We start from the raw sequence: 21,939 nt of genomic DNA on the forward strand, positions 1-21,939 counted from the left end.
TGTGGCTAATGTAGATAAGGATAATGGGGTAACATAAGTTATAAGAGTTAACAAGAAGCCTGACCTAATGGGCCAATCAGTTTATAACCTTATGGAGTCCTGTGTGTGATTTCTCTTTGGGAGTTGCCGGCTGTAGGGTACCGGGCAGGACGGAAACCCCAACAAGCCAGCCCCCTCATGTTACAGTGGGGAGGCTGAGGCAGGAGTGTGGAAGGCTCAAGGTAAACCTACCATACACAGCAAGACCCTGTCTAGTAAATGGATAAACAGGAACACACCATTCAGTACAAAAAGAGTGTTAACTTCCTAAGTTATCAGTCAAGTCACTGACCATGCAAATTTCACGCATTAAAAGACAAAGCAAGTGGGACAAAACTTTTATTGCACTTAACAAAAACATATAAACTATTAAAAAAATTAAAAAAAAAACCCACAGCCCAGTCCATTGCTAGCTGACAGGTACCAGTCACTTATATATAAATAGTATTTTAAGAAACTGGAAACTAGAGTAGTAAATATTACAGTGCCGCATGAAGGTGAAGCCCCAGAACTCTCGGGAGCTAGCACACAACGCACGGCTTTCTGTCACACCTGAATGTAGACTTTGTCTCCATCCACACAGACACTGAACAGAAAATTATACAGCTTCAGAGTCAGCGCCTCCTCCAGCTCTTGACCAACGCTGGGCTCTCCCATCTCACAGAAACGAACTCGTTCTCAGATGTCAGTCCTCGCTGGCCAGCCTCCAGCTCACAACAAAATCAGACCTCTCTTCTGTCAGAAAGCTCAGAAGCTAAACTCCACCAGGCTCCTGGTCAGCGCTTTCTTTTCCTTTTGGGAGCAGTGAACTCTATGGATACAAGGTTAAGAAGTCCATCAGTTCTTTTAAAAAACTGACATTTAAATGACAGACTTAAGTAAAAATACACACTTCACCTGTGTAAGAGTTTAACTCCTCTAACCCAACAATGTTCTCACAGGCAAGATCCAAGAGGGAGGCAGTGAGGGAGATGAATCTCACACACACACACACACACACACACACACACAAATGTATAATATATATTAAATTACTTACAATATCGATATATTATCATATAACATATAATTAAAATTTAATATATATTTAAAAATACAATGGAACTCATTAGCTTATTGCCAACTTAAAATTAAAAAAAAAAATCTTAGCTCTGACACACGTGACTTTTTTCCAAGGAGACTGTGGTTTAGAAACTCCTATCTCCAATGAGACAGCAATATTTCAATCTTACTGAGATGCCAATAAGATAGGAGATCTCTGTCACTCCAAATCTTAGTTCATAATTATTAAGTTGCTTGAAATTTCTCCAGGTTTACACCTTCCCTATAATTAGTGTAAACCCAGAGCTAATAACTGAGCGTTATCTTGGCTAATGAAAAGAGAAAGACTTCAACTCCATTACAAGGAAACCTGGAAATACAGCACTTACATGGTCTGTCTTTCTGTGTCTCACAGCTAATGCATAACTATCACGCAAATAACCATCATTAAATACAAGACACAGAAACAATAACTTCAGAAAGATGTGATAAAAAGAAATATTCTAGCCAGGTAGTGGTGGCACACACCTTTAATCCCAGCACTCAGGAGGCAGGGGCAGGTGGATCTCTGTAAGTTCGAGGCCAGCCTGGTCTATGGAGCGAATTCCAGGAAAGGCTCCAAAGCTACAGAGAAACTGTCTTTAAAAAAAAAAAAAAAAAAGAAAAGAAAAGAAAAGAAATATTCGCCATAAATGAAAAATAAAAAGGGGAAGACGGGGTAGGGGGTGGTGGTGGAAGGGGTAAGGAAGAAGAAGAAAACCGTTCCTAGAAGACAGTGCCAGGACGAGAATCAGGGCAGGGCAGAGGTCTGCAGGCAGCTTCTGAGACAGTGACACCACGGACTCCCCAACAGACAACCACATCCATGTGCTGCATCTTCACTAGCTGGGGAAAAGTGTGGTCACAAAGTAACAGTCACTGGCTCCAATGAGTCAAAGACAGAGGTCAGAGGACTGAGTCCCCGTCTGTCGAGAGGGCTCTAACACCGCTGCTCTGCAAACCTAAGTCCCGCAATAACCAATGAGATGCTCCTGTACCTGTTTCGCTGAAGTCGTCAGTCTCCTCAGTCTCCTCTGCCTCTTCCGCAATTATGGGCATACTCAGGCGTAAAGACTTCTCTTCCTTCTGGTCATTCTGAACATTACCTAGGAATGTTTAGAGATAGTGAGAAATTACTGTACATAAAACCAAAGAATGCTAATCTTAAATGTTATAACACTGAAATTATAATAACATAACCATGCATTCCAGAATAGAAATTCTTTAAATGTTTCTTTTCTAATTAATGTACCAATCACCAGGTTTCCTATGACTTCTTTCTCATTCTTAGCCTTGACTGATACCTCGCCCACAAAGCTTTTCTTAAATATTAAAATATTTGTGTCACTGGGCATGGCGGCACACACCTATAATTTCAGCACTTGGGAGGATGGTTCACTTTGAGGTCAGCCTGGAATACAGTGAGCTCCAGCCTCAAACAAATAAATAGGTAGAAAAACCTTTAATCCCAGCACTCAAGGAGCTGAAGCAGGATTACAAGTCTGAGGACTGACTGGGCCACATAGCAAGTTCCAAGCCAGCTTGAGCTACATACTGAAACCCTGCATCTACAAAACAAAAGTTTGTGCTTTGAATACAGCACATAATTCCTCTATTAGGCGAAGTGGAGAATGAGAAGAAATAAAATTAGTGAGAGACACCTCATTTGACCTTGATCACACAAAAAGGGTGTCAAGAGGGTCTGATCATGTGTTACTTCGAGTAATTTAAAGCTGAACAGCTTCAGCTTCCTTTCTGAATGCAGACACATTTTCTTTTGCTACACAAGACACATGCTCACATACTTTTTAGTCATATCTGCCAGTGAATTTCCACTTTCAAAAACACTAGATTTGGGCTGGGATGTAGTTCAGTCAGTAGAGCACTAACCTAGCATAGGATATAGATAAGTTTGATACCCAGCACCATAAGCCAGGCATGGTCGCCCACATCTACAGCCCCAGCGCTAGGAAGTTGGAAGCAGGAGGACCAGAAGTTCAAGACCTTCCTTGATTATATGTAGCAAGGACAGACAGACATTACAGGAATTGAATCTAGCCAGACGGACTGAGCAAATGTTCCCCCATATGCAAACCTCATCACGCCACCTCTACCTCCCCAGCATTTACCACCAGCGTCCTCCACATGCTGAGACTCAGCTTATCTCACCCGCATCAGCTTCTTCCTGCACCTGCAGAGCTGACAAGATGCCCTCTACTTCCTACACCCGCAACCATTACCTAGCACTCCTCCTGAGCCCCACAGCAGCCCGCTTAGGTCTGTTAACGCAAACCTCCCGGGTTCCCCTGGTTTCCAGGAGACACTAGTCCTGTCACTCACCTCTGCCGACCAAGGTCAGCCTAGGCGGCTGACTCCACTTTTGAGGTCAGGCCGTGAGATAATACTCAGCATATTTTTCCAGAATTACTAAAAGTTAACACTGTTTCCCTATGAACCAAAGCAGACCTCACTCTATTCACCCCAGATACTGCCCTTTCCAAGTCATCTCCCTGCTTCTCTTAGTTAAAGATTCCTCTGTTGTTAAAGATTTCTTTATTTTTATTCTATGGCATGGGGGATTTGCCTGGATATATGTCTGTGCACTATTTGTGTGCCTAATGCCCAAGAAGACCAGAAGAGGGCATCAGATCCCCTGGATCTGGGGTTACAGGCAGGTGTGTGCTGGAACTGAACCTGGGTCCCATAGAACAGACAGTGATCCTAACCACTGAGTCATCTCTCCAGCCCCGCCAGTTTTTTAAAATAAGTACAAAGTACCCCTTAAACACATGCATCATGCTTACACAGTAACAGTAAATTTTTTGTGAGTGTGCATGTGACATTGAGGCACATCAGGTCAAAGGACAGCTGCTGAAACCTGGCTCTCTCCTACTGCCAGAGGGCCCAGGAGACTGAGCTTAGGCTGACAGGTTTGGCAGCCATCACCTTTACCTGCTGAGCCATTGCGATGGTCTTGGTTTTATTTCTGACAAAGGTGGGAAAGCCATCTGGTGGAGAAAGGGTAGCCTTAAACAACGCTGAGACAGTTTGCCATCCACAGTCAGAAAATCCCTCCGCTTGCATAAGTAACAAAATAATTCAAATGTGCCACACATGAAAGTTTCAAAATACATACCAGAGAACACTGAAGAACTATTCTCAGATAAGGCTTTTTTAATGCATAACACAAAAAGCATGAATCATGAAAGAAAAAATGACAAACTGCACTTCCTCAAAATTAAAATTCTTTATCCAGTGTGGTAGTGTGTGTATACAATCCTAGCACTTGGAAGGTAGAGGCAGAAGGTTCAGGGGTTTAAAACCATCTGTGCCTACACAGACAGCCAAGAGAGCCAAGGTGAGCTTGGGCTGCAGGAGTCCTATCTTCACAAAAACAAACATAACAAATAAAATTTAAATTATTTCTTTTCCCCCCCTTAAGACAGAGTCTTATTATGCAGCCGTGTGTAGCCTAGAAATCATGGAGATCTGCCTTCCTCTGATGCCCTAGCATGGGGATTAAAGATATGTACTACCATATCCACTAAAATTCTAATCTTTGTAAGATATTGCTATAAAAAGAGAGAGAGAGAGAGAGAGAGAGAGAGAGAGAGAGAGAGAGAAATCAAGCTACAGCCTAGAAAAAAATATATGCAAAATACAATCATTATTACTGATAAAGATCTCCTATACAGAATGTGTAACCCTCTCCATTCAATAGTGACTACCCACTCAATTGGGAAAAAATCAGAAGCTGGAATTATTGGCTGCTCTTCCAGAGTCCAATTCCCAGGATCCACATGAACACTACAACCATCTATAACTACAACCATCTATAACTACAGGAACCTGATGCCCTCTTCTGGCCTCTGTGGGCACTGCAAACATGTGGAACACATTAATGAAGGCAAAATACCCATACAAATAAAATTAAAAAAGAAAATTTTAAATTTTTCATTAAAAATGGGGAACTTATAAGTGCACATGTCTAGTTATTACAAATAAGTCAACTGGAACCAAACTAACCTTGTATTGTACCTGAAATGCTTATGAAAACAAAAAACTGAAACAGTCAAAACTGATGATTCTGAAATCAAGTGACAACTACCTGTTTCTGGTAGAAATTTGGAATGGTATTATATAAGTTTCCTAAGAGACTAAAACTAAAACTTCCACGGCTGTAGAGATGGCTCAGAGGGTAAGAGCACTGACTGCTCTTTCAGAGGTCCTGAATTCAGTTCCCAGCAACCACATGTGGCTCACAACCATCTGTAATGAGATCTGGTGCCCTCTTCTGGCCTGCAGGCACACATGGAGGCTGAACCCTGAGAACATAATAAATAAATATATCTTAAAAAAAAAAAATAAAACAACAAAACTTCCACCCTGCAAGCAGGAAGGTAAACAACTCAAAGCAGCATCAGGAAGTCCCTGAAACTGACTAGATTCACTAGGCTCCTCCCTGGGAGAGTAAGCACTAAAACCTGAAGAGTGGCTCTCAGAGGGAGGGAAGCCAGGCTTCAAAGAAGAGACTCAGACAAGCTGAGCTGCCAAGAAGACTGAGGCCAGAGCTGCTGCCTGGAAGAAGCATATATATATATATATATATATATATATATATATATATATATATATATATATATATATGTGTGTGTGTGTGTGTGTGTGTGTGTGTGTGTGTGTGTTTGTGTGTGTATACATATATATACCATATATATACATATATGAATGAATATAGGTGACTCCCACATGAATTAACTAAATGAAAGCCCAAACAGAAAAAACTGCATACAATGTCAGGTATAGTGGTACATGTCTTTAATTCTAGCATTCCAGAGGCAGAAACAGGTGGATTTCTGAGTTCAAAGCCAGCCTGGTCTAACATAGTGACTTCTAGAACAGCTAGGACTTTATGGAGACTGTGCAAATAAAAAAAAAAAGCTATATAGTGTATCATATTCCTTTCTGAAAATGGAAAGTGTATTGGGGCAGAAAACATCAGCAGGAACTTAGGGACCAGAGGCAAGAGAATATGTTGACTGCCAAGAGGCACAAGCAAAAACTGTTGCCTTACTCTACTGGTTTGATCTTCCAGCATGATGTTTAATAGGAATCAAAGTGGGCTTCCTTGCCTTATTCTCAGCCTTAGGAGAGGGTTGCTTTACCATTATGGATAGATGTCAAGGTCATGTGTTTGCTACAAATCCATTAGGTCCATTTCCGTCTAATAGTAATTCACTGTTTCTATCATGAACAAATACCTGTTCATGTATTTGTCAATATCCTTACCCATGAGAGGTTTTCTCTTTTAATCAGCTAATATGATTTACATTGGCTTATTTCCTACATTACCGGGATAGAGTCTAATTGCTCACAATGTGTTTGTGCTCTTCCAATAGGTTGCTAGATTTGATCTGCTTTATCTAGCAAGGAATTTTGTTCATGAAGGGTAGAGGTCTTTAGTTTTCATTTCTGGCAATAATAACAAGCTATAAAGTGTTCTCTCTTCTACTTCCTGAAAGCATCAGTACAGCAACATTACTCTTGACCTAAACATCTACACTCTGGATGCCATGGTGCATGACTAGTCCCAGCACATAGGGCACTGAGGCAGGACAACCGAGATGTCAAGGCCTCCCTGAGCTACACGGCAAGAGGCTGGAGCAGTTGTGCAGGTGTGCACAGGCCAATCAGGGCCCAGGACTGAAGAGAACAAGTTTACAGAGATGTCCAGTAGAGTATCTTCAAATTCCATTCCTTTAGTAAATAAAAGGTTATTCAGATTTCCTATCTTATGTCTTATGAGAAATTTATAATCTATCACTATTAACTTATTAGATCAATAAAACTATCTCAGATTCTCTTTATGAATCTTTCCAGTTATAATTTTTGTAGTAGGGTCCCTTACTTTACTAAAACTTTTGCTCTTAATTTTTGTTCAGCTAAGTACAGAATACATTTTACATATAGCACTGGCCACTAACACACCATGGAAACTGTGTAGCTTCTCTGATAATGTACAAGTTCACGTTCCCAATCATGCCACCTAGCTCTCTATGCACAATGTTAGATAAAACATTCTTCTAATGTATCATTGCTAATGTTAGGCTCTCTGTCTGTCTGTCTGCCTTTAAAAAATAAAGAAGCATCTATTTCTTTCCTCTGGCACGGTCTGTGGTGACCCTCACCCATCACCTACTTCTACTGCAGAATACTTGAATGCTCTTTTACATTATAGCTAAGCCATGAAAGAAGCCGTATAGCCTATGAAGACTATAGTACTTGCTATCTGAACCTTTATAGAAAGTCTGATGACCCCCTACTCTAGAGACTTTTTAAATCAAGGATGGATATTAGACATTATCAATTATAATATATATTTTCCCCTTTAGCCTACTATAAGATAAATTATATTAGTAGATTCCAGTTAACTGAATCATGACTGCATCCTAGAACGACTAGATTCAGGAAGAGCTTTTGCTTTAGGGGCCTGTTTTTGCACTTTAGGATTTTTTTTTTCAATGCTCAAGTTTGAACTGAATTGTCTTCCCTGTGCCTGCCAGCTTCTGAGGAGCAAGCTTTCCCTTTAAATCACGACTTGGCTACCCTTAACCACCATGGGCGTCTTCCTCAGAATTCTTACTGCACTCACAGCAACTATCACAGCACAGAGCCATATCTGACATACACTGAAGCTATTTAACTTCAACCCACCCTTCACTGCCTCAATACAGGAAAAAAGAAACACGTTCAGAGGCCATAAATGACTTTCACAAACCCGAAGGAGCTAGCAGTGTGTCTGGTAAAATTATTAAGTATGTGTTAATGTTTGTAGTGTGCTTTCTGCCATTAACACATTCCAATCATAGCTGTGCTGAATACAAAGCATTTATTCAATTTTTGAAAAATCAAATTATTAAAATACATGGTCATTTAAGCATCTAGTAAGGTCATTTTGCAGACACTCTATTACAAAGGAAACAGAGATAATGAATTTAACTGAAGGAGATAAAGTTTATAGACTGCATTACTTACTGACCTTTTCTAGATGTAATTTAATTCTCACACATCATTACTAATAAAGTAACACTGAATAATATGTTTGATATAATCTCTAGAGTCTTGTTCAGCAACAATAGTCCAAGAAGCTATGAAAATGGGTTAATCTTTAATATTAAATTCCATGATGCTCCCACACAAATCTTTTTTTTTCTGAGACAGATCTTTTATTTATTTAGTTAGTTAGTTATTGGTTTTTTCAAGACAGGGTTTCTCTGTAACTTTAAAGCCTGTCCTGGAACTAGCTCTTATAGACCAGGTTGGCCTCAAACTCACAGAGATTAGCCTACTTCTGCCTCCCGAGTGCTAAGATTAAAGACGTGCACCACCACCTCGCCAGGATCTTACTATGTAGCTCAACTTGGCCTTAAACTGGCAATTCTCCTGCCTCAGACTCCTGGATGTTTGTATTACAGATATCTCCCCATCATACCCAGCTCTATCCCATCCTAGAAGTAAGGACTACTCATCCCTGCCAGGCCTTAGTAAGACTAAGACTTTTAAAGCAAAGTACCTCTGCTTTTGGAAGGCCTCTTCTTTCCTGCTGGTTCTGCTGTCTCTCTGGTTCTTTTTTTCTTAGCTGCTTTGCCTTGCCCTTGTCCAGACCCAGAATCAGAGTCAGAGGAGTCAAGTTTGGCTTGGCGATGCCTCCTGGACTTGGACACCTTATTAAGAGAAACCCAATTATTCACGATGAATAACACAATGAGTCCAAAGGACAGACCACGAAGGTGAGGAAAGCAGAAACACATGCCATCATGTCCTTACTATTACCAGGCTTGTACTATACACAGTTTGTATGCAGACACAGACTTTTCACCTGTATGACCAAGTCCCGCTGCTGCCTCACTATCCGCTCACACTGGGTTATCTAGAATCTCAGAAGAGTAGGGTCTGACTCACAATAAGGCACCTCCCACTGTTTGTCTCATTCCAGGTATGACCATAAGGCCCAGACTGGTCAAGATGGGTTTCACACACCCACTTGTTCACTGGGTTTTAGAACTGTAACTACCAGGAAAGAAAACCAAAGCCAGGAGCATGAACAGTACTGAAAAGACAGAGAAGAAAAGTGAGGAGAGAAGTTCTGGTCCTACTGGTATCTAAGACCAGCAAACCAAGGGCTCTGTTGTTGTTGTGAGGCAGGGTCCCTCTACATAGCCCTCACTAGATATACTATATAAACCAGACTGGCCTTGAACTCAGAGATATGCCTTATCAGTGAGTCTTCAAGGCAATTCTAAGACACCGTCTGCGTCTGCACCGTCTGCACGTCTGGTCTGCACCGTAAGAGAGGAAAAGCTGCAGCTATATACTGATACACGAGGAACAATCTGTGGGGTATGATGCAATTGGGTTTTCAAACAAATTCTCTCCATAAATAAAGAGAAATCTGGTTTAAAAGAACTGAATATAATCCATTTATCTTCCTTGGTATATTTTCAATGTCTTATACTCATTTTACTGTGACGGTATGCAGCAAAGGTGTAATACCAATAGAGAATCATCCTAAATACCGACTATTCCTTTTTATTCCTACAGTTAGAAAATGATAGCTTGATTTCCCATAAAATAGTCAGGAAAAAGATCTAAGAAAAACATATAGAATTAAAAATGAATTTATCAGAACTTGCTTCTGCTGTGGTATAATGCTGCTGTACACTGTAAGGATTTGTCACTTATATTAGTTTAGTAAAACACTGACTGGCCAGTAGCCAGGCAGGAAGTATAGGTGGGGGCAACCAGACTAAGAGAATTCTGAAAAGAGGAAAGGCCCCAGCCAGATGCAGAGGAAGTAAGATGAGAATGCTTTACTGAAAAAAGGTACTAAGCCACATGACTAAACATAGACAAAAATTATTGGTGAATCTAAGTCATAAGAGCTAATTAGTAATAAGCCTGAGCTAACAGGTCAACAGTTTATAATTAATATAAGCCTTTGTGTGTTTATTTGGATTGAATGGCTGTGAACCGGGCAGGCCAGAAACTTCCATCTACATGCTTTCTCCTAAAACTTGAGTAAAATAATGAAATAAACACACACACACACAAACACACACACACTCACTCACACACACAAAAAAGACATATGGTGAGAACAACTCAATTATAGTTCTGAGTAGGAAAGTGAGTGACAACTGCCTTAACAAGGGAAGGTTAGAAATCACATGGCCACAAGGGAGAGCTACTACAGAACAGTTTACCCCAAAAGCATCAAAACCACAGGGAGACACAGCAAAAATCTACAGGGGAACCGAGTTCTGCTCCTCAGCCTCAAAGCTGGGCAATGGACCGCCTCCCCAGGACACCAGGACAACAGGAGTCTGTCCTCTGGAAGAACGAATCAGAGATATTTAGGATTTTAATAATTAATAAATAAATGAATGGATGAATGAATGAAACCAAAGAAACAAAGACGGTACAGTGGAGGAGGTGGTAGAAGGCAGTCTGAGCACGGACTCTGAGCCTCCTGACTGACTGGAAGCTCAGGAAACACTGGCAGCCAGGCTTGCTTCCTACCCTCCTCTCTCAGGAAAGGAAATGGAAGCTTGCTCTTCAGTCAAAATGACTAGATCCAAAAAAAGGAAATGAAGGAGTTAAAAGCTTGCCTCAACTGTTAGTCACTCTATATATATAAAGAGGCATCTGAGGAGCTCCAATCTTCTGGAACAAAGCCAAGAGAATGAAAAACAGAGATCAAAATAAATAGAGAAACAGATTCAAAGAAAATGGGAGGAAACATCAAAAACTAATTAAATTAATGTCCTTAATGACAGACATTCTCAGTACAGAAAAAAATGTAGCACAAATACTAAAAAACAAACAATAAAAATCAATGGCCAAGAAATTAACATTTAAGAAACACACTAACAGAAACAGACTGAAAATAGCAAAGAAAAAACAAAACGGGTAAAGAAAAAAAATATAATAAAAAATAATAATTAAAAAAAATTCTTTAGGCACAAAGGTCTCAGGCTGAAACGACAGCCACCTGAAGGCCAACAATGGTCCTGAACTTGAGAGACAAACAGCACACTCCCACTGCTCCTGGACTGGGGTCCCAGAGGGTGGAAGAGGATAGAGAACATGACTTCAACATTCTAGGCAATGGGCAAAAGGAAGACCTAGAAGAGAAGCCACATGGTGCCTCTCCCTCTGGGTCTGGTGCAAGAGGCAAGAGGTGAAGGGCCGAGCGCTGCTGGGGTGCAGACGCACCTGCCAGGTGACAGACTCCTAAACTGTGTGTGGACTACATAGACAGAAACTGCCATCTGAGAGAGAGCAGGCTGTACGTTGGTGTACTAAACAAGAAACTTACCTGAGCAACAGCGGAAAAGGCTTTTGCTTTTATTTTTGCTAAAGACTCTGCTCTTTCACATCTCTGGAAGGAAAATAAACAAGGAAAACAAAGTTCAAACATTATTACAAAAATCTAAGGATCTATAGTCAGGACTAAGGTAAAACAAAAGAAACTAACATGTTTAGACACGCATCTATACAAAATCACACACGACACCTCTGCCTGCCGGCACAGCAAGTGTCATACTGCCATCCTCACAGTGGTGGACCATTTCCTTCAAGACTCATGAAGAAAGTAGGGACAAAAGCCTTAGGGACTAAGCAGAATTCTTGACTGCCATTCCCTCATCTGCCTGAAGATGGCAGCACAAGAGAGATGAAACACTGAACATGAGACCTGCAAAAAGCACCCCAGTTCACAGGGTCAAAGGCTGACAAGCAAGACATTCTCACACAAGCCTGACCCCTCCCCTAAGAATTAAGAGCACCTCCCAGCACCCTGCCCCGACCTGCTCAGAACTGTTAACCCCTCACTGCCAACCTGGACACGGAATGCCCTGCACAGTTGAGGTTACCACAGACTGGCTACCACAGAATACACAGAGCAGAATTCTCCCATGTTTACTAATGTGAGCTAAGTGTTCTAACATGTACAAAACGGAAGCAGTCACACATAAAAGGAACAGACACTGCCTTTGTTAACATTTTGCTGACCTCTGGCTCCTGTGAAATGCCTTCGCTTTCTTCTTCTCCATCTTTAAGTTTAGGTTTTAAGGACGGATTCTGAAAGAACAGAAATGTTATTAATGTGTTAATATACACATTTATATTTCCATTAATTACAGATAATTAGTAGGTTACAATTTTAAAAATGAAGAAGTTACTTTTAATTACTGAAAAATTAGGTCATGTCATATTACTGCAGCGTGGGTCACCACCTGTCCTATTGCTGTGATAAAGACCACGGCCAGAAGCAACTTGGGGAGGAAAGGGTTTATTTCACCTTTTAGCTTACAGTCCATGTGGCTGCAGATCAGTAGGAACTCAGGAGGCACCTAGAGACAAGAGCTGAAGCAGACGCCACGAAGGAACTCTGCTTACTGGACTGTTCCCCATGAGTTGCTCGAACTACTTCTTTATGCCAGACCACCTGCCAGGGCAGCACTACCCACAGTGGGCTGCACCTCCCACACCAATCATGGAGAAATGAAGAAAATGTCCCACAGAGCTGCTACAGGTCAGGCTAATGGAAGCATTTACACAACTGAGGTCCCCCTTTCCAAATGACTCTAGCATTCATCAAGCTGACAGAAAACTAACCAGCACACTGTCTAACGTTATGAAGTTTCAGCCAGGCTGTGGTGGCGCACGCCTTTAATCCCAGCACTTGGGAAGCAGAGGCAAGCGGATCTCTGTGAGTTCAAGGCCCACTTGGTCTACAAGAGCCAGTTCCAGGGAAGCTAGGGCTGTTGCACAATTAAACCCTGTCTCGAAAAAAACAAAACAAAACAAAACAAAACAAATGATAAAGATCATAAAATTTCATGCTAGAGAGATGGTCAGTGAGTCAGGGCCTTTGCTATCAAGGCCAATGACCCAAGCTCAATCCCTAGAATCCACAAGCTAAAAGAAGGAAAGCAAGTCCCAGGGGCTGTCCTCTGACTGCCACGAGCCCTCAATCAAACGCACGCACACGCGCGCACGCACACACAGGCAAAAATATTTTTAAAGGGCCACAAAGTTTCAAAATAGTTCTAGAAAGTAGAAAATATTATTAAATTACCTAAACCTCCTTAACAAATGAAAAATATACTCCTTGGTATTTAAAAAAAATTGGGTGTGGTGTCATACACTTTTAATTCTAGCACTCAGGATGCAGAGGAAAGAGGACCTATGTGAAGCTCAAGGCCAGCCTGGTCTATATAGTGAGTTTAGGGACTAAAGAGAAAGAACTGCCCTCAAAACAAACAAACAAAAAATATGTGTGCGTATATGTGCATAAAAACAAACAAATAAAAAAGAAAGAAAGCTAGGTTGAAAACCAATGGTTCAGTCACAGAGAGACAATGCTGGAAAAAGAAAAGCCTCCATTGGGGTGCAGGGTCCCCTACTATGCAGCAAATGCAGCCAGTGGAACCAGACTCTCTGGTTTATAAGAACACGCAGTCCACTAATATTTACATGTTGGAAATGAATTCAAAATTTTACAACGATGTTGGAATTAATATTGCACCAAACAAAAGTAATCTATATGCTGGGTTTGGTCTAAAAACACAAGATTTACTCTCCCCCACCCCTATCTGTAATGCTGAATAAAGTCACATCACATGCCTACTAAGTGACAGAGCCCTAACTAGAAGAACTAAACCCTCTAAATCCTCATTGGACAGCAATGCAGCCACTATGACAGGCTGCCTCTCTTTGGCAGAGCCCACATGTTAACATCTGTACACAGTACAAGGGTAGGACAGCAACAAATAAGTAATTACCTTCCTGTCTTTGTGCCACTGTTGATGCTCCAAAACTATGTTCTTAATGTTGTCAAAAAAATCCTCCTTTACCAGGCTGAGAGCTTTGTCTGGCATGGTCTTATCAGCTGAAATAGCATGCTTCATATTTTGATAATGATCGTGAACATTCAGCATTTCCTAAAAGTGAAAAGAGGGGTCCTTTATTTCCTGTATGTATATTGAGGTTCATACGTACACACACACACACACACACACATCATGTGGGTGTGAGACTGTTTTATCTTAAGAGACAGGGTCTTGCTGTGTAAACTAGGCTAGTATTGCAATTGTAGGCATGTACCACCATACTTGGTCCTTTATTTCCATCTGATGACAATCTTAAAGGCAAACTAATACAAAATATAATTACTTTCTAAAATGACTGCGTTGACAAGATACATGCTAAAACAATTAGAGAAACTGTCAATACCCAGTTAATGAAAGTTATAACCTCAACATAATTGTCAATAAGACCACTTTCTCCAACTTCAAGAGTGTAAGAACAAACTCACCTCTAATACATCAGAAGTGATAAGTTTCATTACACGATCATTTGGGTCCTTAAATTTTTGTGTCACTTCAGTTTTTTGAATTTTTTTCTTCATTCTACATGAAAGCTAAATACAAAGAATGTATTTTACAATGAACATCTGGTACTGGAGAGATGGCTCCGTGAGCGAAGGCACGGGCTGAGCAAGTCTGGTCCCCTGAGTGGATCCCTAGACTCCCCGTCATGGTTGCAAAGGAGAACACCACCACAAAGCTGTCCTATCGCCTACACACGTGCAATGGCATGTGCACAGTGGAAGATTTACACATGCACAACAATAAAATTTTTTTCAAAAATGTTAAATGAACACCTTTTAAAGGATATTTTTAAAGTGCTTAAACACAAGCTAGAAGTAAAACCACACGAGAAGAAGAAAAGCTCTACAATACACTTTTAGCTACCCATTTTCAGAGCCTAGCAGGCATCTTTAAGTATCAGAGGCCACACTGCATGCTACAGAGTCTGCCCAGCTCTGAAAAGTCAGACGATTTTCCAGGAGAATCTCTGCTCTTCTGATCCAGTGTCTTAAATGTCACAAAACTGAAGAAATGGTGTGGATTTTCTTTTTGAAATTTCAATTTTTTACCAACTGAGAGTTAAATTCCTTTGTCAAGCCCTCTTGACACTTAAATGTAGAAAGGCATGTTTGACAGATTTCTACGCAAAAGCAGAAAGACAAGAGAGACAGCTGAGTGACTGACAACTTCCTAACGTGCATGCAGCTCAGGACTGAACCCTCAACTCTGGAAGAGATCCAGACGCCACATCTCTTCCCACTCAAAACTGGCTTCAGGTGTGGCATCCACAAACACCCTGACTCAAGAGCAGAGATTCTATTCTGACTGCAGGGAAAATAAAACAATCATAAGAAGGGCTACAGTTTTGATCACCACTAACAGACTACACACTTCCAGGAAAACAAAGCAAGCAATGGACAAGGAAATGTAACTTGTTGCGAAAATACATAGTGGTTTGTTTTGTTATGTTTTTTAAGGCAACATACCAGCTTGGGCATTGCTGTGAAGTGGAAGGCTCTGTCTAGCCGAAGCTTCCTGAAAACAAAAGCTGCATCGAAATGCTGTGCGTTTATCAAGTCTTGCTGAAATCTAATAACGTCATCCCAGTCCTGCAGGGCAACTCTGATCTACAACCAGGAGGAGAAAAGCAAGGCACCGTGTGAAACGGACTGGATCCCTTTTCATGACTGTAAACTCAAACACTGATATGTCCACCTAAGTCCTTTATTATTTTTTAAAATACAGTGCCTGATTCAGGTTTCTACAGGGGGAAACTAATCCCCCAACCTTACCTTTTGTTTTGGCTGGCACAACTGTGTGTTGTACAACCCGTACAGTAGATACAAAGCACCAACTCTGATCTGGAAGGTGTATGGAGGCAAAAAGTAGCGCCAGGCCAAAGCTAAAGCCTCTTTTGTAAACAGGTTCTTTTTTAGGTTCCTCATCTTGCCACTGTAAAGCAAAAAGGATATATATATATATACCCACTGTTACATGAACACAGACAAAAGTTATTTGAGACCCCTGCTTCTTTAACTGCTGGGAACTAGATGGAGACACCACACCTGGCCCTCTTGAGATTCAAGAGAAAAAACTCACTTTCTACCGTGCATTGACCACTCAGTCTGGGAACCGTGACACTGCCACCCAAACACCAGCCTTGCTGCCAAAATGATGACTATAGAAGAGGCTTCAGATTCAGATTCAGTATTCAAAACACTTACTATTAAAATAATCATGGTCATTACAGAAACAAAAACATTTCCTAAGAGTCTCCAGGATTTGCACTGCTTTCGGTCCCTGGAAGGCTGCCAAGCTTTCTTGTCAGACTAGTTTTAGATCGCCAGCTCCCAAATAACAACACAGAGACTTCTTATTAAAGTTTGGCCTTCAGCTTAGGCTTATTCCCAATTATGACTTACTCTTATGACTTAATTAACCTTCTATTAATCTACGTTGCCATGTGGCTTTTACCTTTCCTCAATACAGCATGCCCGACTTGCTCCAAGTCTGTTGTCAAATCCCGCACCTAGATTTATCCTCCAAGTTTCTCTCTCCCCATCTCCTCCTGCCTAGCTATTGGCCATTCAGCTTTTTATCACAGCAATCACTACAACACATCTTCACACAGTGTACGAATATTCCAAAACAGAGAGAAGGTTTATGGTTTAAGTTAAGAGAGACAGCCTAACATCATCCATGCTCCCATTCACCAGAACACAAAAGCCAGTGTGATAATCCTCTTAAAACTGAATGAAACAAGGAAAGCAACCTTGAACTCATCATGTTAGTGTTCTAGGATAGACCCTAATTTAGCAGATTAAAAATGTTCTCCATCTTTTAAAAGCCAGACACAGTAGAAGACTTCTGAACTCCCTCCCAGCAATTGAGAACTGGAGGCAGAAGGATCAAAAGGTTTAAGGTCATCCTTGGCTCCGTACTAAGATCAAAGTCAGTCTGGGCTATAAGAGAGCCACTGTCAAAACAAGTTGGGAATGGTGGCCCAGACTATAATTCCAGCACTCAGAAGACAGGAGGCAGGACTGCCGAAAATGCAAGGCCATAACCAGATCCTACTTTGAAAAAACAGAGCCAATCTTAGTTAAAATGCCCCAAAACACACTTAACACATGCAAGTAACTGACATTCATATCACTATAAATATGTTGCCCTTGTCATTTAATAACAGCAAAATAAAATGATAAAGACCTAAGCCCTTTAGCTAGAGGAATCTATTACACCTCACTACAAATGGGAAGGAGACCACTTTGGCTCTCAAACAATAAGTAAGTACAGTAAAGGAACATGAACTACCCACCACAGTGAGACCAAAATGATTCCTAAAGAATATCTAGCCAGGTGTAGTGGCCCACGCCTTTAATCCTAGCACTCAGGAAGCAGAGGTAGGCAGATCTTTGTGAGTATGAGGCTAGCTTCATCTACATGCTGAGTTCCAGGACAGTCAGGGCTGCACAGAGAGACCCTGTCTCAGAAAGAGAAAGGAAGGAAGGAAGGGAGGGAGGGATGGAGGGAGGGAGGGAAAAAAGCCCACCACCCCTCTAGTAGAGTAACCCAGAAAAATCCCCTTGGTGTGTGCCCTGTACCCCTGTACTAGTACAGTGAGAGAGTATGGATTTTAGAAACAGAAAAGACAAGAAAATAGAAATTAGGCTGGGCAAGGTCATGTGTACTTTTATTTATTTATTTATCTATTTGTTTGTTTGTTTGTTTGTTTATGGATTTTTGAGACAGGGTTTCTCTGTGTTGCCGTGGCAGTCCTGGAACTTGCTTTGTAGACCAAGCTGGCCTGTCTCTGCCTCCCAAATGAATCCCTCTGGGATTAAAGGCGAGTGCCATCACCAAAAGGCTTAAATAATTGGGATCCATGAGTACCCTCATTCATGTGGCCTGTTTTTACTCTTTTTTTATTTTTTTATTTTTATGTGCATTGGTGTTTTAACTGTATGTTTGACTGTATGAGAGGACCAGATGCCCTGAAACTGGAGTTTAGACAACTGTGAGCTGCCATGAGGGTGCTAGGAATTAAAGTCTGGTCCTCTAGGAAGATCAGCCTGTGCTCTTAACTGCTGAGTCGTCTCTCCAGCCCAGAGGTGCACACCTTTAATCTCATTAGAGACCAGTCTGGCCTACACAATAAATTCCAGGCCAGTCAAGACTACACAGTAAGACCTTGTCTCAAATAATAATAATAATAAATAAAATTTAATTAAATTTAAAAAGGAATGGGAAGACATTGATTTAGATATTTTTAAGACGGGGGTCTCACTTCACAGCCCAGGCTGACCTCAAACTTGCAATCCTCCTGATCACTCTAATAATTACCAGCCTGTCACCACACCTGGTGAAATTTTCTTTCTTAAGCTTCAATTTTACAGCTGGGTGGTGATATGCCTTTGATCCCAGTACCTGGGAGGCAGAGGCAGGCAGATCTATGTGAGTTAGAGGCCAGCCTGGTCTACAGAGTGAGTTCCAGGACAGCTAGGGCTACACAAAGAAACTCTTATCTCGAAAAACTTAGAAAGCTTTGATTTTCTAAGCTCCAAAATATGGACAATTATAGTTGCTTTTCAGAGTTCTGTTATAAATTAAGTATATTAAACAGTGGATGCATTACAGTTAGTGGTGTAAAATAGTAGTTGTACAATAAATAGTTTTTGCTGTTATTTGGTTTCTCGAGGCAGGATATCCAGTAGCCCAGTCCATCTGGAAGTCTCTTTGTAGTTAAGGATGGCCTTGAACTCTTGATTCTCCTGACTTTACCTCCCCCAATTCTGGGCTTAGAGGTACGCAGCACCATGACCAGTTAATATCTTTATCCTTCATCCCTGTAATTTACAAACTACATAATAATTAGTTTACATCAGTAGAACTTTTATTTTTACTATTTTACTCAGCAAAAAGTTCTAGTAAAGTTTTATTCAATCACTTAGCCTTTTCAATAATCAATATGCTATGCTAATTAATACAAACATCATATTCAAACCTAGGTTTGGTCATGAATGCCTGTAACCCCAGCCCTTGGTAGGAAGAAGCAGGCAGATCTCAAGGGCAGTCTGGTCTTGTTGAAAAATTTCACGCCAGCCAGGGTTACACAATGAGGTCATGTCTCAAAAAACAAAAACAAGAAGAAATACCACATTTATCGAGCCATTGTTCCACAAAGGTCAGTCTAAGGGGAAATCAAAAAGTACTAATAACACTGAACATTAATTTTGAATGTGGAACACCCCAAATATATTGGCTCATTTGATCCTCACACTACCATGAAGTACTGTATCTGTCTCTATTTTATAGATTAAAAAAAAAAAGCTTGTCTCAGATTTCGGTGGGGGAGGGTTGGGGAGCTGAATTCTAATACCTGGGGCCCATCATCTGTGCTCTTCACCATTATCCAATACTGCATCTTCAGCCAGGCAATATAATGTGGCAGGTGAGATAAGCACATGATGCTGGAGGGTAGATAGACCACGAACCTCTCACTTAGTCCAGAAGACCAAAAGACCTCCCTAAAGAACTGTCACTTGGGTTTAAATACGACTGAAGACACGGACAAGCCAAAAGAGAGAGGGAACTCGCAGGCTAGGAAGTGCCAGCGAAGGACCAAAGGCAACGCTGGGGCAAGAAAGTGAGGGCAAGGTGTGAGGTGAGAGCTGGAAATGAGGCTGGAGCTAGGGGTAAGGCGGCCCCAGGGCTGAATTTGGGCTTTGTCCACCTAAAGGAGCTAAACAGGGGCTCACATCCGCACTTCCAACTTCGTTGCGTGCTAAATGGATTCATTGGTGGAGGACCCGGTCTCGGTGTGGTTACTTTGTTTCTAAGCATGGATTCATTCCGGGTGAACAAGACAGGCGGAGGTCGAGAGGCAAAGGTCTGGATGCGATGGAGATGCAGAGGGGCGACCCAGGGAGAGCGCCCAGGCGGAAACTGGGGACCCAGGCTGCGTTCCCGCCGGGCGGCGAGGCACACCCACCAGAAGATGGTCGCGAACTTCATGCTGCGCCAGAGCTCCGCGAAGTCCTCGAAGCGCACGCTGTCCATCTCCTGGAAGCGGCTGAGCAGCGCCTCGCAGTCAGTCTGCAAGCCCGGCGGGATCCCCACGCCTTCAAGCGCCCCCGCGCCCACGGGACGGGTCGCGGCGTCCGCAGGGGTCCCCATGTTCCTTCACGGCTGGCAAATTCCAGGAACCAGGTCCTGAGGTCCCGCCCCAGCTACGTCACGCAGGCGCGCTCCGTGACGTATTATCCGCGACCTCAAGCCCCGCCTCCATCCGGGCCTTTCCTTGCTCCTGCCGCCCTTGTCGCGCGTGCGTGACTACCCGGCTCTGTTTGTTGACATCTACTATCTGAAATCTATTGACATTTGTGCAGATGTCGTCAATTTCCGCAAAGAAACGGGGCGTGGTTTAATTTTAATTTCAGCACTCCGAAGACAGAAGCAGGAGGATTTCTGTTGATTTCCAGGCTTGCCTGGTGTATGTAGCGAGTTCCAGGATTACATAAAAAGACCCTGTCTCAAAATTAATTAATTTATGTACCTGCCAGTTCATTCGGTAGAACATGAAGATCTTTGATTTCAGTGAGCAGTGAGCCCCAAAAAAGTTCAGAAGTCTTCATCGACACCTAGCTTTTATAATTTGGCCTAACCCTGCCTGCCTGGGTTCTTTTTGTTGTTGTTTTTTTGGGTTTTTTTTGTTTTTTTTTTAAGTGACCCTCCAGTGACAAGTCAAGCAAGCACCGCAGATCTAAAGAGAACTTCTTAGGAAAGGAACTCACCTGGTTCCTCCTGATCGCCAAGTTCCCCTACAGTCTATACTTGTTTAATTTGCTACTTTGTTGTGATCTGCAACCTCTCCCGGAAACAGTTGCTGTTTCTCACCCTTGTTGCCAACAATTTAGCACTAGACTGAGTAGAGAGCATGTACTTGATATACTGCGGTTTGGCTGAATTGGCTCTCGGGACATGCGACTTCTTAGCTTCTCCCAGGAGCTTATTATGATGGTTAAGCATTCCGTATTTGAAACTGTCTTTCTGTTTGGAAGTCATACTAATCTTTAGAAAAGATATTCTGGGGTATGCATACATTGGTGCATTTCTTTTATTGTTTCTGTGTGTGTGTGTGTGTGTGTGTGTGTGTGTGTGTGTGTGTGTTCACAAACACACCTGCAGGCCCATGTGGAAGCCAGAGGTTGAAGTTGGTATGAATACATATATTTTAGTTGGAGTTGATTTATTTATCCATTTCAAGAGAGAGAGAACTTGAGATCTTCCTGCCTCAGCCTCCCGGGTCCTGGAATTGCGTGTATTCACTACAATGCCTGGCAAATTTTAGCTTGCATTATATATAATTTTTATTATATATAATTCTACATATTCTGGGATATAATATGATACGCTGATATTTGTATATACTATGGGATGATCAAACTGGGCCAATTTACCATCTCCTACTTTAAACTTTTTTTTTTTGCATTTTTATATACACTTGGTTGCCCCTCTCCTCTCCTTGTCTTCCTGGACCCATTGCCAGTTTAACCCTCCTCCTCATATTCTCTCTTTCAGTTTCATATCATAAGTACTGCTGTTCTTTTCTCTTTTTCAGTTCAATATCTCAGGCATTTTGTTTCTGTAATAAGCTTGCCAATGCAAGCAGCTCCTAGTAAAGGCCTACACTGCCTGCATCATATCATGATGGAAATCAATCTCTCTTTCTCTCTATCTCCCTCCCCCTCCCCCGTGTGTCTGTGTGTGTGTGTGTCTGTGTGTGTGTTTGTGTGTTTTACTATATAGCTTGGCTGGCCCAAAACTTGCTATGTAGATCAGGCTAGCCTCATATACACAGAGAATACCTGCCTCTATTTACACT

General features: G+C 41.7%; 1 protein-coding gene across 1 annotated transcript; it reads right to left on the reverse strand.

Annotated features, from left to right (window-relative positions):
- Positions 1-365: 365 nt before the first annotated feature.
- Positions 366-20,276, reverse strand: Snapc1 (small nuclear RNA activating complex polypeptide 1). The gene is made up of 10 exons (XM_048415755.3): positions 20,047-20,276; positions 15,848-16,007; positions 15,542-15,682; positions 14,501-14,605; positions 13,968-14,126; positions 12,193-12,261; positions 11,498-11,560; positions 8,693-8,843; positions 2,118-2,225; positions 366-850 (listed from the first exon to the last, which is right to left on the reverse strand). Exons 1-10 carry the CDS (start codon positions 20,229-20,231, stop codon positions 816-818), a joined length of 1,176 nt encoding a protein of 391 aa, XP_048271712.3. The 5' UTR covers positions 20,232-20,276; the 3' UTR covers positions 366-815.
- Positions 20,277-21,939: the final 1,663 nt, after the last annotated feature.

The sequence above is a fragment of the Myodes glareolus genome, chromosome 11 (assembly GCF_982192425.1).
Source record: "Myodes glareolus chromosome 11, mMyoGla1.1, whole genome shotgun sequence".
In the NCBI taxonomy this organism is placed as follows: Eukaryota; Metazoa; Chordata; class Mammalia; order Rodentia; family Cricetidae; genus Myodes; species Myodes glareolus.